The sequence below is a fragment of the Macaca mulatta genome, chromosome 16, assembly GCF_049350105.2.
Source record: "Macaca mulatta isolate MMU2019108-1 chromosome 16, T2T-MMU8v2.0, whole genome shotgun sequence".
Classification (NCBI taxonomy): Eukaryota; Metazoa; Chordata; class Mammalia; order Primates; family Cercopithecidae; genus Macaca; species Macaca mulatta.
In genome coordinates, this window is record NC_133421.1 from 74,500,809 (window position 1) to 74,515,048 (window position 14,240).

A 14,240-nucleotide genomic window follows, 5' to 3' on the forward strand; every position below is an offset into this window, starting at 1 on the left:
TGTGGTGGCGGGCACCTGGAGTCCCAGTTACTCAGGAGGCTGAGACAGGAGAAATGCTTGAACCCAGGAGGCAGAGGTTGCAGTGAGCCGAGATGGTGCCACTGCACTCTAGCCTGGGTGAGAGAGCAAGACTCTGTCTCCAAAAAAAAAAAAAAAAATTACCTAAAACTAAAAAAAGAAAACTGTGAGGCTATAAAATAAAAAGCATATCTAGAAACAGATGAAAATACCAGAACAAACAGCCAAAGTTATTAAAGCAGTTACCTTGAGGATGGGAATCAGGAATGAGAATGGAGCAGGGAACTTGCTGTTTTCCAGTAAAAGCTTTATAGTATCATTTGCCTTTTTAAAAAGGTGCATATGTTCCTATGGTTAAAATAAAATTTAAAAGAAAGAAACCATCCATATAAAGGCAGAGAGAATGCCTATTCAGTGCAACCCAAATTCTTATTTCTGGTTTTATAATTGGTCTAAAGTGGTGAATTAATACCTTTATTTAATTGAAAAAAGAGGTGGGGGACTGCTCTACTGTGAGCCAGTTTCATTTTGTTCTTCATAGAATTTAAGGGATACTTCATCTTTCAGAACCTGTCTGTAAGCCGAGGCACATTCCCACTGGGCTTTTCTTTACGCCTTTTGTGAAGACCAAATTATACCACAGATGAAACTCAGATCATTTCCCATGATTCGTTTCAAAGACTATATTAAGTAACATTAATTATATGTTTCATTTCAAACTAATTGTTTAAACCTACAGGTCATAATGCTGATTCCACTTTGGATCAAGTGTATTCTTCACAGTATCTGTAGAATGGCATTGCCCAGATCCATCAACCACCACCTTAGCAAATGGATCAGGAAGTCCTGTGAAAAAAGATTTTTAAAAATTAATAATTTGACATTTAAGATAGAAGATTAATTATACAAACATTCCACTTGCTACAAAAGATTATTCCTTTCTTTTAAAAAAAGCTTAACATTTAGCTATAAATGAAGAGTCCATTTTTAAAAAAAAAGACTAAAGTTACTTCTACATAAAACCCAAAACTATATTTTCCTCGTTTCTGTCTCAAAATATTCCCAGTTTAAACTAAAATCTAGAGGTTACCTCATAATGTGGAAGTTGTTATAGGTTGTTACCAGCCCTCTGACCCCAGGAAGGTGAATTCTTGTAACTATTCATGGATTTTTCTTTCCAAATGTCTCCCTCAGTAGCTCATTCAAAGAAAGAGCTTATTAAAGGTTTTTATACAGGAACGCAGGCTACAGAGAAATCAAATTAGCAAATGGGTTTTGCTGAATAACTACCAGGAAAAATGAGACTGAAACAAAAGATGTAACACTCTGCCTTAAAAGAGCTTACTATCTAATTGGAAAAATAAAAATACTATACATGAAAAACAAAAAAAACAAAAATACCTGAGAATAAACAAGTGCTTAGTGATATTGATTATAATGCAAACACTTATATCATTACGTTAGGTACTACTCTAAATACATTCATCCTTAATCCTTACAGTAACCCTATGAGGTAGATACGGTTATTATCCCTATTTTACTGATGAGGAAACTAAGGCACAAGGCGGTCAATTAACTAGGCCAAGGTCACAGAGTAGTAAATGGCAGAGCCAGAATCTAAAAGTGTAGATTCTAAACCCATGTCTGGTTCTCGACTTCATGCTCTGAACCACTATGCTGTATTTTACCTCTTATTTACCACATGGTCCAACAGTGAGTACAAGTAAGAGCTCAGAAAAACAGGAGAACAATGTGAATCTGAACAGTAAAGAAAGGGCTTTGAGGAGGGGGGAACTCATCTGGGTTTTAAGGCAGGGGTCTCCAATCTCTGGGCCATGGGCCAGTACAGGTTCGTGGCCTGTTACAGCCGGAGGTGAGCAGCAGGAGAGTAAGCATCATGGCCTGAGCTCCACCTTCTGTCAGATCAGCGGCAGCGTTAGATGCTCACAGGAGCTCGAACCCTATTGTGAACTGTGCGTGCAAGGGATCTAGATTGTGTGCTCCTTATGAGAATCTAATGCTTGATGATCTGAGATGGAATAGTTTCTACCCAACACATCCCCTGCTCCCCATGTCCTTGGAAAAATTGTCTAGAACGAAACATGTCTCTGTGCCAAAGGTTGGGGGCTGCTGCTTTAAAGGACATACAGGAGAAGGAGGACTTTCCTAGCAATAAGAAGAGTGCCAAGGAGGGTATGACAATACAATATTTTAAAGACTTTGAAGAATCTAACCAAAGAGCTTGTGCTAAGGTATAAAAGTAAGTACTGTTGGAAATATGACTGATCAAGTTAAGAGAGGCTTAAAAAGGCTGGCGCGGTGGCTCACGCTTGTAATCCCAGCACTTTGGGAGGCCGAGGCAGGTGGATCACCTGAGGTCGGGAGTTCAAGACCAGCCTTACCAACATGGAGAAACCCCGTCTCTACTAAAAATACAAAATTAGCCGGGGTGGTGGCACATGCCTGTAATCCCAGCTACTCGGGAGGCTGAGGCAGGAGAATCGCTTGAACCCGGGAGGCGGAGGTTGCGGTGAGCCGAGATTGTGCCATTGCACTCCAGCCTGGGCAAAAAGAGCAAAACTCTGTCTCAAATAAAAAAAAAAAAAAAAAAAAGAGAGGCTTAAAAGTCAGACAACAGGGCTTGGACTGACTGAGGTAGATAACAGGGAGTCATTTCAGATTCTTGAGCATGGCTGGAACTACAGTCGTATTTTTCTTTCAGTGGTATTCAGGGTCCACTAGAAGAAGGAAAGACTAGAGGCAGACCATACATGAAGCAGTTGTAATTATCCAACAGTAGGATGAAAAGACCCTGAATGAGGGAAGTCATATGGAAAGGGAAAGGAAATGACAATTAAGATAGCTATTTTGAAAGATCTAATACAAATTAATAAGAAACTTGTATCAAAGATGACAATACAGTTTTCGGCCCAAAGCAATAACGGAAATGATTCTTTTGACAAAAATTTAAAAGGTGGAACTAAAAATGCTAGAGAGACAAAAATGACACTTCACGTGTTAGACATATTGGGATAGAGTAGATTTCCTGTGGACAGCTGAAAATACTAGAACAAAACAGCGTTAACTGTTGGTGACTGGAGAAATTTTGCATGTTGGTATCAATGCTAATTTTTTTAAGATACTAATCTGCCAAGTTTCAAGGACAGACAAATCACCTATCAGTTTCCCAATTCTATGACTCCGTGATCTATCGCCTTCAAATATTAAAGGAGGACCAAAACCTAAGGGTTAAGTTTCAAAGAAACTGGGTAAGTTAGGGTATTAAATCTATTTAACTATATCATTCTTGAAGCTGAGTACTATGCACAATATTTCAATAACACCTAACCATTTATAAATGTGTTCAATGGAAGAAAGTTTTTACCTCCACCCTCAATACATGAAGTATTTCCTCCTGGGAAGAATTCACTCTATCTTGTTATTTTCACTCTACTATTTAAATAAATAAACATATAAATGTATGTTTATAAGCAAAAACAAAAAAAATCACATTTCTAAACTTTCCCTTTGAGTGTTATTAAACTAGTTGAAGAATTAAGTCTCTCTGCTGGTTTCTTGCTTTTTTAAAAAAATAAAATTAAAAAGAATTAAGGATTGGCCAGGCACAGTGGCTCACGCCTGTAATTCCAGCACTTTGGGAGGCTGAGGCGAAAGGATCACTTGAGCCCAGGAGTTTCTGAGACCAGCCTGGGCAACATAGTAAGACCACCCCCGACACTCCCCACAAAATAATTTAAAAGTTAGCCAAGCATGGTGGCATACATCTGTAGTCTCAGCTACTCAGGAGACTAAGGTGGGAGGATCACTTGAGCCTGGGAGGCCGAGGCTGCAGTGAGCCATGATCATGCCACTGCACTCCACCCTGGTTGACAGAGCAAGACCCTATCTCAGGGGGAAAAAAAAAATTAAGGATTAAGAAAAACAACATCTGACAAAGGACTAATATCCAGAATCTACAAAGTACTCAAACAAAGCAGCAAGAAAAAAACAATCCCATCAAAAAGTGGGTTAAGGACATGAATAGACAATTCTCAAAAAAGATATACCAACAAGATAGGCCAACAAGTAGATCGAAAAATGCTCAACATCACTAAATATCAAGGAAATGCAAATCAAAACTACAATGCGATGCCACCTCACTCTTGCAAGAATGGCCATAATCAAAAAATTAAAAAATAACAGATGTTGGCATGGATGCAGTGAAAAGGGAACACTTTTACACTACTGGTGGCAATGTAAACTAGTACAACCACTACGGAAAACAGTATGGAGATTCCTTAAAGAACTAAAAGTAGATCTACCGTTTGATCCAGCAATCCCACTACTAGGTATTAAACCAGAAGAAAAGAAGTCATTATACGAAAAAGATACTTGCACACACATTTGTAGCAGCACAATTCACAATTGCAAAAATATTGAAGCAGCTCAAATACCTATCAACTAATGAGTGGATAAAGAAAATGTGGTGTGTGTATGTATATATACATATACACACACAAACACACATATACATATATACACCATGGAATACTACTTAGTCATTAAAAAGAAATAATTACATTCACAGCAACCTGGATAAAACTGGAGACTATTATTCTAAGTGAAGTAACTCAAGAATGGAAAACCTAACACCATATGTTCTCAATCACATGTGGGAGCTAAGCTATGAGAATGCAAAGGCATAAGAATGATACACTGGACTATGGGGACTGGGGGAAAGGGTTGGGGGTAGCGAGGGATAAAAGACTACACACTGGGTACAGTGTACACTGCTTGGGTGATGGGTCCACCAAAATTTCAGAAATCACCACTAAAGTCCTTATTCATGTAATCAAACACCATCTGTTCCCCCAAAACCTATTCAAATTAAAAAAAATAATAAAAGAAAAACAACTTTTTCCATACAAAATGTGGCTTCCAGATCCTTAATTCAGTAGGAAAGTCACAGCTTTTTATGTTCTTTCTGTTAAATAACACAATAAACAAAAATACAAGTTCAATACCTTAATTAAAAAATACATAGGTTTCAACTTAACCTGATTATATTATTCTACAAAAATTTAACTTGAGAGCCAAGTTACTCTAATATGGTCAAAAGCTATCAGGTTTTCTGAAGTTAGTGAGACATCTAGTGGTAAATACAAAGTGGCTAGAGAACTTTCTGCATTTTAAAAAATTTCTCAGCCAGGCACAGCGGCTTACGCCTGTAATGCCAGCACTTTGGGAGGCTGAAGTGGGTGGATCATGAGGTCAGGAGATCGAGACCATCCTGGCTAACACGCTGAAATCCCATCTCTACTTAAAATACAAAAAATTAGCCGGGTGTGGTAGCACATGCCTGTATTCCCAGCTACTTGGGAGGCTGAGGCAGGAGAATCGCTTGAACATGGGAGGCGGAGGTTGCAGTGAGCCGAGATCGCGCCACTACACTCCAGCCTGGGTGTCAGAGACAGACTCTGTCTCAAGGGAAAAAAAATTTTTTTTCTCAATTCTCCATTATTTCTGAGGCATATAAAACAGCTAAAGCTCAAAAACCTCCTTACTACACAAATGCACTTGAAAAGCTGCAAATAATAATAAAATAACATTTTTAAGTCAAAAGTGTGTTACCTTCCAAAGAAAACAGCTTTATTTTCAATTGGGCCAAGAAAAAAAAAAAAACATTTAGCCAACCCATCTTGGTTCTAAATGACTTCAATTTGGCCCCCTATAAAATACCTTAATACATTACCTTACACAGAAATCTTTTTTAAAATGTTGCAGAAGAACCAATCTGACAGTAATGAAAACACTCCTTTTCATATAAAAAGCACACGTAAAACAGATAACAAAGGCAGGGCACAGTGGCTCACGCTTGTAATCCCAACACTTTGGGGGGCCGAGGCAGGCGGATCACGAGGTCAGGAGTTTGAGACCAGCCTGGCCAACATGGTGAAACCCCGTCTCTATTAAAAATACAAAAATTACCTGGGTGTGGTGGCACATGCCTATAATCCCAGCTACTCAGGAGGCTGAGGCAGGAGACTTGCTTGAACCCAGGAGGCAGAGGCTGCAGTGAACCAAGATCGCCACTGCACTCCAGCCTGGGGACAGAGCAAGACTCCATCAGAAAAACAAAAAAACCAAAAAACCAAAAAACAGATAATGAATAAATGGGTAAATACGTGATAAAGTTAATGGTAGAATCTAGATGGTGGATCTTTACTATAAAATTCTTTTATCTGTTGCTTTATGTTTGAAATTTTTCCTGCTAAAATTCTGGGGGAAAGGGGAAGTGACTTATTTTTAAAAGCCAATAAGTTTGAAAACAGTTCAAAAACATGAGTTAATAAAACTTTTCTCAACAAGGATAGCACCCAATAAACAGTATTATCTCACATACAAATTACAAAAGACAACACATGGCAGTGTATTTTTTCCTGCAATGAAAAGTATATATCTATTTCATCACCCTATAGTCATACTTGGTATTAAAATTTGCTTTTCTCATTCAATACAATTTTAATTGAATCACAAGCAAAAATTTAACTATATTTTACTATTAATAACTGCACTGATCAACAAACGCACATTCATTTATATTTAATTGAAGAATTTAGGAATTACTGTCTCTGAAATTAACGTGGGCCACCCTTAACAGGTCAAAAATCTCTGTAAGTATACACGTAAATCTACCACAGAATGGACCTGGGACCTTGGCCAGTGTGAACCTGGGAGGTAACTTCCATCCCTGGCTAACACCCCTCTGAAGCCCTAAGGATTACCGTTCCTGTTTCCCTTTCCAGGCCATCAAGAGTCTCCCATTCTAAGTTTTAAAGATAATCACACTGTTTCCCCTAATCTTATCCCTAAAGCAAGTTCACACTCTTAGAATTTTTATCAATTTTTACTGCCTACACCAATGAAAAAGGGAAAAGATTTCCTTCTTTCTTTCACTTACAATTTAAGGATAAAGATCACATAAAGGGTAACAATCAGCTCTCTAAGGTTTATAAAACATTAAAATATGATTCCTCTAGATTTCCTAGGAAAAATTAGGTAAGGATATCTGGATATTTTATTAGAGAAGCTGTGTCCTGGGACTCTAGAGGAAGGAAATTTGAAAAGGAAAGCTGGGAGACAAAACTGAAGATTTTATCTTCAAAACCGGAGCAGATGTCTTAGAGGCTACAGAAGCAGCTGTAAGAGTGCTCCTCTCAGCCGGGTGCGGTGGCTCACGCCTATAATCCCAGCACTTTGGGAGGCCAAGGCAGGAGGATCACAAGGTCAGGAGTTCAAGACCAGCCTGACCAATATGGTGAAATCCCATCTCTACTAAAAATACAAAAATTAGCCAGGCGTGTTGGCGTGCACCTGTAATCCCAGCTACTCAGGAGGCTGAGGCAGGAGAATCGCTTGAACCTGAGAGGTGGAGTTTGCAGTGAGCCGAGATCACGCCACTGCACTCCAGCCTGGGTGACAGAGTGAGACTCCATCTTTAAAAAAAAAAAAAAAAAGTGCTCCTCTTACTTCCCTCCCTTTTCTCCTTGTCTAACCCTATGTGCCACTTTTCAGGCCCACTAGGACAAATCCTACCTTAGATTAACCTTATAGAAGGTTTGAAAAAAAAAAAGTACACCTCAGTTAGTAGCAACAGGGATGAGGTAGGAAGTGAGCAGAAGCCTCAGAGACAACAGTGATTGGCGGCAACAGGGAGAGATGGGGAGTTCTGTGGCCACTGGGACCTTCTACTGTGACAAGCTTCTGGGGACAAGGCACATGGTACACAAATTTAAACTGCTTATAATTTTCGTCCTATGTTCCAAATTATCCTATTTGCTTTCTTATGTAAGCAGAAAGATAACCATAAATATTCATAAATATATAGTTTTATAAGATGTTATTTTATAAACTTTAAGTTCTGCTCTAGAAAAACTCAAAATAATAAAATTTCAAGTGGAATGAATTAAGTGTAATTTTAAATTATACTGGCTGGGCACAGTGACTTACACCTGTAATCCCAGCACTTTGTGAGGCTGAGGTAGGAGGAGGATCACTTGAGGCCAGGAGTTTGAGACCAGCCTGTGCAACACAGCAAGACCCTGTCTCTACAAAGAATAGTAAATAAATAAATAAATTAGCTGGGCGTGGTGAAGTGTGCCTGCAGTCCACCTACTCAGGAGGGTGAGGTAGAAGGATCCCTTGAGCCTAGGAGTTTGAGGCTGCAATGAGCAATGACTATGCCACTGTACTATACCCTGGCTGACAGGGCAAGATTCTGTCTCTAAAAAGAAAAAAAAAATATATATAGCTCATTTCTTTTAATCAAACCCCCAAAAATCATCTACTATCACATGAAATCAAACAGTACACATAGCCTGTGACTTGAATTTAAAAATTTAATGAATCGTCTCTATTCTAATTTCAAATATTTTACATACAAAGTGTTGTTGGCTGAAGTTGTGTTTTTTGTTATTATTATTATTTTTTACTAAAAATTGTATCATTTTTAACCAATAATTTAGAGCTACAACAGAATAAAGATTGTTAATATACATGCTGGGTACTTCCCAATCCCCTCTCACAAAACTTAGTACTAAATAAAGCCAGAAAAAAAAAAAAAAATCACAACAGACTGGTAAATATAATGCACATATGGGAACCAAACATCTGCTTTGGAATCTGAGACGTAAGAGCATCTAGGATCAAGTGTGGCAGAGATTTCTTTACTACACTCTGGAAATTCCAAGCAGGCTCAACGACTTTTCCACCTTCCAATGAATCCTGAATGAATACAGCTTCCTATGAAATTTTCAAAAGGAAAAAAGTGTTCACAAAATAATCTCTTAAACCTTTCCTAGGATTCTAGTAGTATGCACACCTTCAATATACATTACACACATCTGCATCTACATACCTGCATATACACGCATTCTCATAAATACATGGGAGAGGTTAAAAGGAAAAGGCTAAGGCTAAAAAGCACAAAACCTTCTAAAAAAAATATGATGCCAAATGGCTCTGAACCAAAGCATTCATAATAAAATAACACTGACGATATTTCTGAATAGAGAAACCCCTAAACCAGAGAATTCTGAAAATCCTGTTCCCAAAGATCTACATACAATACACAAGATTTAAAGTTAATTTACTTACGGAAAAAATCCTTTTTCACCAGGTTTTTTGCACAGAGTACTGTAAAAAAAAAAAACAAAAAATACATGGGAAAAATTAAAATGTTAAGAGTGTACTGTTACATTTTAAAACACTGAAAACAGCAGTGAATAGTTAAACCCTAACTATAGCAAGGTATGAAACATGATCACAAACTTTCAAACTAGCAAACAAAGGACAGTTGAACCAGTGGTTCCAACTTTAGCAATGATCACCAGTAATAACTGAGAGCAAGAAAGTTTACAAATCTGATATTCTAATAATAAGACAGAAATTCAATTCCTATCTTCCATCAAGATCTATTCTCTGAGAAACTCAGTGGCAATGGGAAAAATAGTTCAAAGGAGATATGTAAAGTCAGGTTGTTATATCTATTTTAAGGATGAAATAATTGTATACTGAAGAGGAACATAAATAAAGATATAGCTTTCCTGATATAGATGATTTTTTTTTTTTTAAATAACATTCTGTTCTCCACCTAAATGCCACAGAAACTTCATAGGAGAAATCAAATTACCTTATCCTAAATAGTCAGTTAAATGACAAGATATGTCTACTATATCTTTGAAGAATTTAAAGTTAATATATTAAAACTAGATATCCCAAATCCACATTTTCCAAGTTACTATACATTAAATTACTTACATGGATGGATGCACAACCTTGTGAACATACTAAAAAATACTGAATTGCCCACTTTAAAAAGGATAAATTTTGGCCGGGCGCAGTGACTCACACCTGTAATCCCAGCACTTTGGGAGGCTGAGGTCGGCGGATCATGAGGTCAGGAGTTCAAGACTAGCCTGGCCAATATGGTGACACCCCGTTTCTATTAGAAATACAAAAATTAGCTGGGCGTGGTGGTGTGCGCCTGTAGTCCCAGCTACTCAGGAGACTGAGGCAGAAGAGTCACTTGAACCCGGGAGGCGGAGGCTGCAGTGAGCCAAGGTTACACTGCACGCCAGCCTGGGCTACAGAGCAAGACTCTCTCTCAAAAAAAAAAAAAAGAAAAAAAAGGATAGATTTTACAGTATATGAGTTACATACCAATTTTAAAATTACTGCTTACAGGCTGGGCACAGTGGCTCATGTCTATAATCCCAGCACTTTGGGAGGCCAAGGTGGGTGGATAGCTTGAGGTCAGGAGTTTGAGACCAGCCTAGCTAACATGGTGAAACTGTGTCTCTAGTAAAAATACAAAAATTAGCTGGGTGTGGTGGCGCACGCTTGTAATCCCAGCTACTCAGGAGGCTGAGGTGCGAGAATCACTTGAACCTGGGAGGTGGAGGTTGCAGTGAGCCAAGATTGCACCACTGTACTCCAGCCTGGGCGACAGAATAAGACTCTGTCTCAAATAAATAAATAAATAAATAAATAAGCAAGCAAGCAAGCTTATAGAGTCATAAACTTAAAGCTTCTTTAACTCAAACTTGATACAAGAGAAAGAAAAACACCAATTTTCATATATGTAAATTTTAGTTTATAAAATACCTATGAATGTAATGTTTGGTATTTCTATCCACTTCTACTAACAGTTTAAATGAATTACAGTTACTGGAAGTTTAGTGTATAAAAGCTCATTTGACATAAACTTGGGAATGAGTCTAAATAAATATAATCACTGTAAGGGTTCACATAAAAAAACCTTTTGAAGACAGATGTCATCAGTAAATAAATAAAATTATTAAGTAAGCACAAGATACTGATATACTAGGCAGAGTCCCTTAGGCCTTGTCTTAGAGTTTTGTTTTTAAAAACATAAAAACTCAATTGATGATGAAAACTAGGGCCATAACTAAGAATAACAAATCACAAACTGGATTTAGAAGAACTCCTCCCAAACTTTTATCATAATATAAATTGAAAAGAATATTTAGGATCAATACACATGTAACACAAAAAAAATCTAAATTACAATCTTTCGTTTTAATGAGGTAATGATGATGTATTTAAACAAACCACTATCCTGTGATTCATGAAGTGAAATGATTTCACATCCGACTTCAGAGAAAGAGAAAACATGAGATCTCCTCCAACACACTGCCACCAAACCTACATTTTCATTCTTTTTTTCCTTCCTTCCACTGACAATGTCTACTCTCCTAAGACTATCCTCTATCTCATATCCAAAACACCATTTTCTTGGGGATCTTCACAGCTGTTATACATATCCTCTATCTTGCCCCCTTTTCTAACTACTTTGTCAGCATTTAAACATACTCAAGTCTTACCCAAGCCTCCCTTCAGCCATCATCTACCTCTTCCCCCTCATAATAAAACTTCTTCAAAGAAAATAAATGTGCAAAAATCACAAGCTTTCCTATACACCAATAACAGACAAACAGAGCCAATTGCTACAGAGACAATAAAATACCTAGGAATACAACTTACAAGAGATGTGAAGGACCTCTTCAAGGAGAACTACAAACCACTGCTCAAGGAAATAAAAGAGGACACAAATAAATGGAAAAACATTCCATGCTCATGGAGGGGAAGAATGAATATCGTGAAAATGGCCATATTGCCCAAAGTAATTTATAGATTCAGTGCTATCCCCATCAAGCTACCACTGACTCTCTTCACAGAATTGGGAAAAAACTACTTTAAATTTCATATGGAACCAAAAAAGAGCCCTCATAGCCAATACAATCCTAAGCAAAAAGAACAAAGCTGGAGGCATCACACCACCTGACTTCAAACTATACTACAAGGCTACAGTAACAAAAACAGCATGGTACTGTGTATATATATATATATATATATATATATATATATATATATATATACCAATGGAAAACAAATATATAGACCAATGGAACAGAACAGAGGCCTCAGAAATAACACCACACATCTACAACCATCTGATCTTTGACAAACCTGACAAAAACAAGCAATGGGGGAAAAGATTCCCTATGTAATAAATGGTGTTGGTAAAACTGGCTAGCCATATGCAGAAAACTGAAACTGGACTCCTTCCTTACACCTTACACAAAAATTAACTCAAGATGGATTAAAGACTTAAATGTTAAGACCTAAAACCATAAAAACCCTAGAAGAAAACCTAGGCAATACCATTCAGGACATAGGCATGGGCAAAGACTTCATGACTAAAACAAAAGCAATGGCAACAAAAGCCAAAATAGACAAATGGGATCTAACTAAACTAAAGAGCTTCTGCACAGCAAAAGAAACTCATCAGAGTGAACAGGCAACCTACAGAATGGGAGAAAAAAATTGCAATCTATCCATCTGACGAAGGGTTAATATCCAAAATTTACAAAGAACTTAAATTTACAAAAAAACAAACAAAACAAACAAACAAACAAACAACCCCATCAAAAAGTGGGCAAAGGATATGAACAGACACGTCTCAAAAGAAGACATTCATGCAGCCAACAAACATGAAAAAAAGCTCATCATTACTGGTCATTAGAGAAATGCAAATCAAAACCACAATGAGATACCATCTCACGCCAGTGAGAATGGCGATCATTAAAAAGTCAGGAAACAACAGATGCTGGAGAGGATGTGGAGAAACAGGAACACTTTTACACTGTTGGTGAGAGTGTAAATTAGTTCAACCATTGTGGAAGACAGTGTGGTGATTCCTCAAGGATCTAGAACCAGAAATACCATTTGACCCAGTAATTCCATTACTGGGTATATACCCAAAGGATTATAAATCATTCTACTATAAAGACATATGCACACGTATGTTTACTATGGCACTATTCACAATAGCAAAGACTTGGAACCAACCCAAATGTCTATCAATGATAGACTGGATAAAGAAAATGTGGCACATATACACCATGGAATACTATGCAGCCATAAAAAAGGATGAGTTCATGTCCTTTGCAGGGACATGGATGAGGCTGGAAACCATCATTCTCAGCAAACTAACACAAGAACAGAAAACCAAACACTGCATGTTCTCACTCATAAGTGGGAGTTGAACAATGAGAACACATGGACACAGGGAGGGGAACATCACACAATGGGGCCTGTTGGCGGGTGGGGGGTTAGGGGAGGGATAGCATTAGGAGAAATACCTAATGTAGATGACGGGTTGCTGGGTGCAGCAAACCACCATGGTACGTGTATACCTATGTAACAAAACTGCACGTTCTGCACATGTACCCCAGAACTTAAAGTATAATTTAAAAAAATTTTTAAAAAGAACTGCCTATACTTTTTGACTCTACTTCTTTACCTCCCACTAATGCCTTGATCCACTGCAATCTGGCTTCCTCCCTCACCACTGCCTCTGAATCGCTGCTATAAAGCCCTGGAGACCTAATTAACAAGTCCATACAATGGATATTTTTCCTTCTTTATGGCACTTGACCCCCTCATGGGCATTTGCCACTATTGATTATTCCCTCTTCCAGAATCTCTCTCTTCCAGTTCTGTTTAACACCACATTCACCAGGTTCTACATGGCATAAAACTCATTCTAAGTTCTCTTTGCCAGATCTTGCTATGCTAAAAACTTGAAGTTCTTCAGGGTTTTGCCCTAGGTTCTCTTATTTTACTCTGTAACCTGAGGATCATAGTGTCCATTTTTGTAAACCTTGCAATTATATGTAAACTATTACATATATGTTTATTTTCTGGGGAGAGAATCCATATTTTTCCTGGGAGAGAGTTCACAGCTTAACAGATTGACAGAACTCTTCCTCTCTCTCAAAAAATAAAATTCGAAGAGCCACTTTTCCATATATTCTCTCTGGTCTTTACCATTTACTTTATGGTTATCATGATACCTAAATTCATAAAACCCGATCCTTAGGTCTCTCCTAAACTCCAGGTCCACAAACCAAACAAGCATTCCCCCCAAAAAATCATGTCTTCCCCGCAAATCTGCTCCTCCCTCCAGTTGACTTTCTTTCCAATAAATAGCCTTCCTTTCCACTCCACTACCCAAGTCAGAAATCTCCATAGCAACCTTCACTGTCTTCCCTCCCGAAAACCTGACAATTACAATTCTCAGCAATTCTACCCCGGAAATATCCTTCATCTGTCCACTTCTGTCTATTACCGATGCC

The 14,240-nt window shown here is 37.9% G+C and overlaps 1 protein-coding gene across 4 annotated transcripts in view; it reads right to left on the bottom strand.

The window, feature by feature from the left end:
• Window positions 1–14,240, bottom strand: part of SMURF2 (SMAD specific E3 ubiquitin protein ligase 2) — a 118,806-nt gene that overhangs the window by 57,478 nt on the left and 47,088 nt on the right. For 2 of the 4 annotated variants that reach the window (XM_077972509.1, XM_015120119.3), the window contains exons 2-3: window positions 9,175–9,213; window positions 756–864 (exon numbers count right to left, since the gene is read on the bottom strand). In XM_077972509.1, the coding sequence (XP_077828635.1) occupies window positions 756–864; window positions 9,175–9,213 (148 nt within the window). The remainder of the gene's footprint in view (window positions 1–755; window positions 865–9,174; window positions 9,214–14,240) is intronic. The other 2 variants (XM_077972510.1, XM_015120120.3) reach the window with 1 other exon arrangement.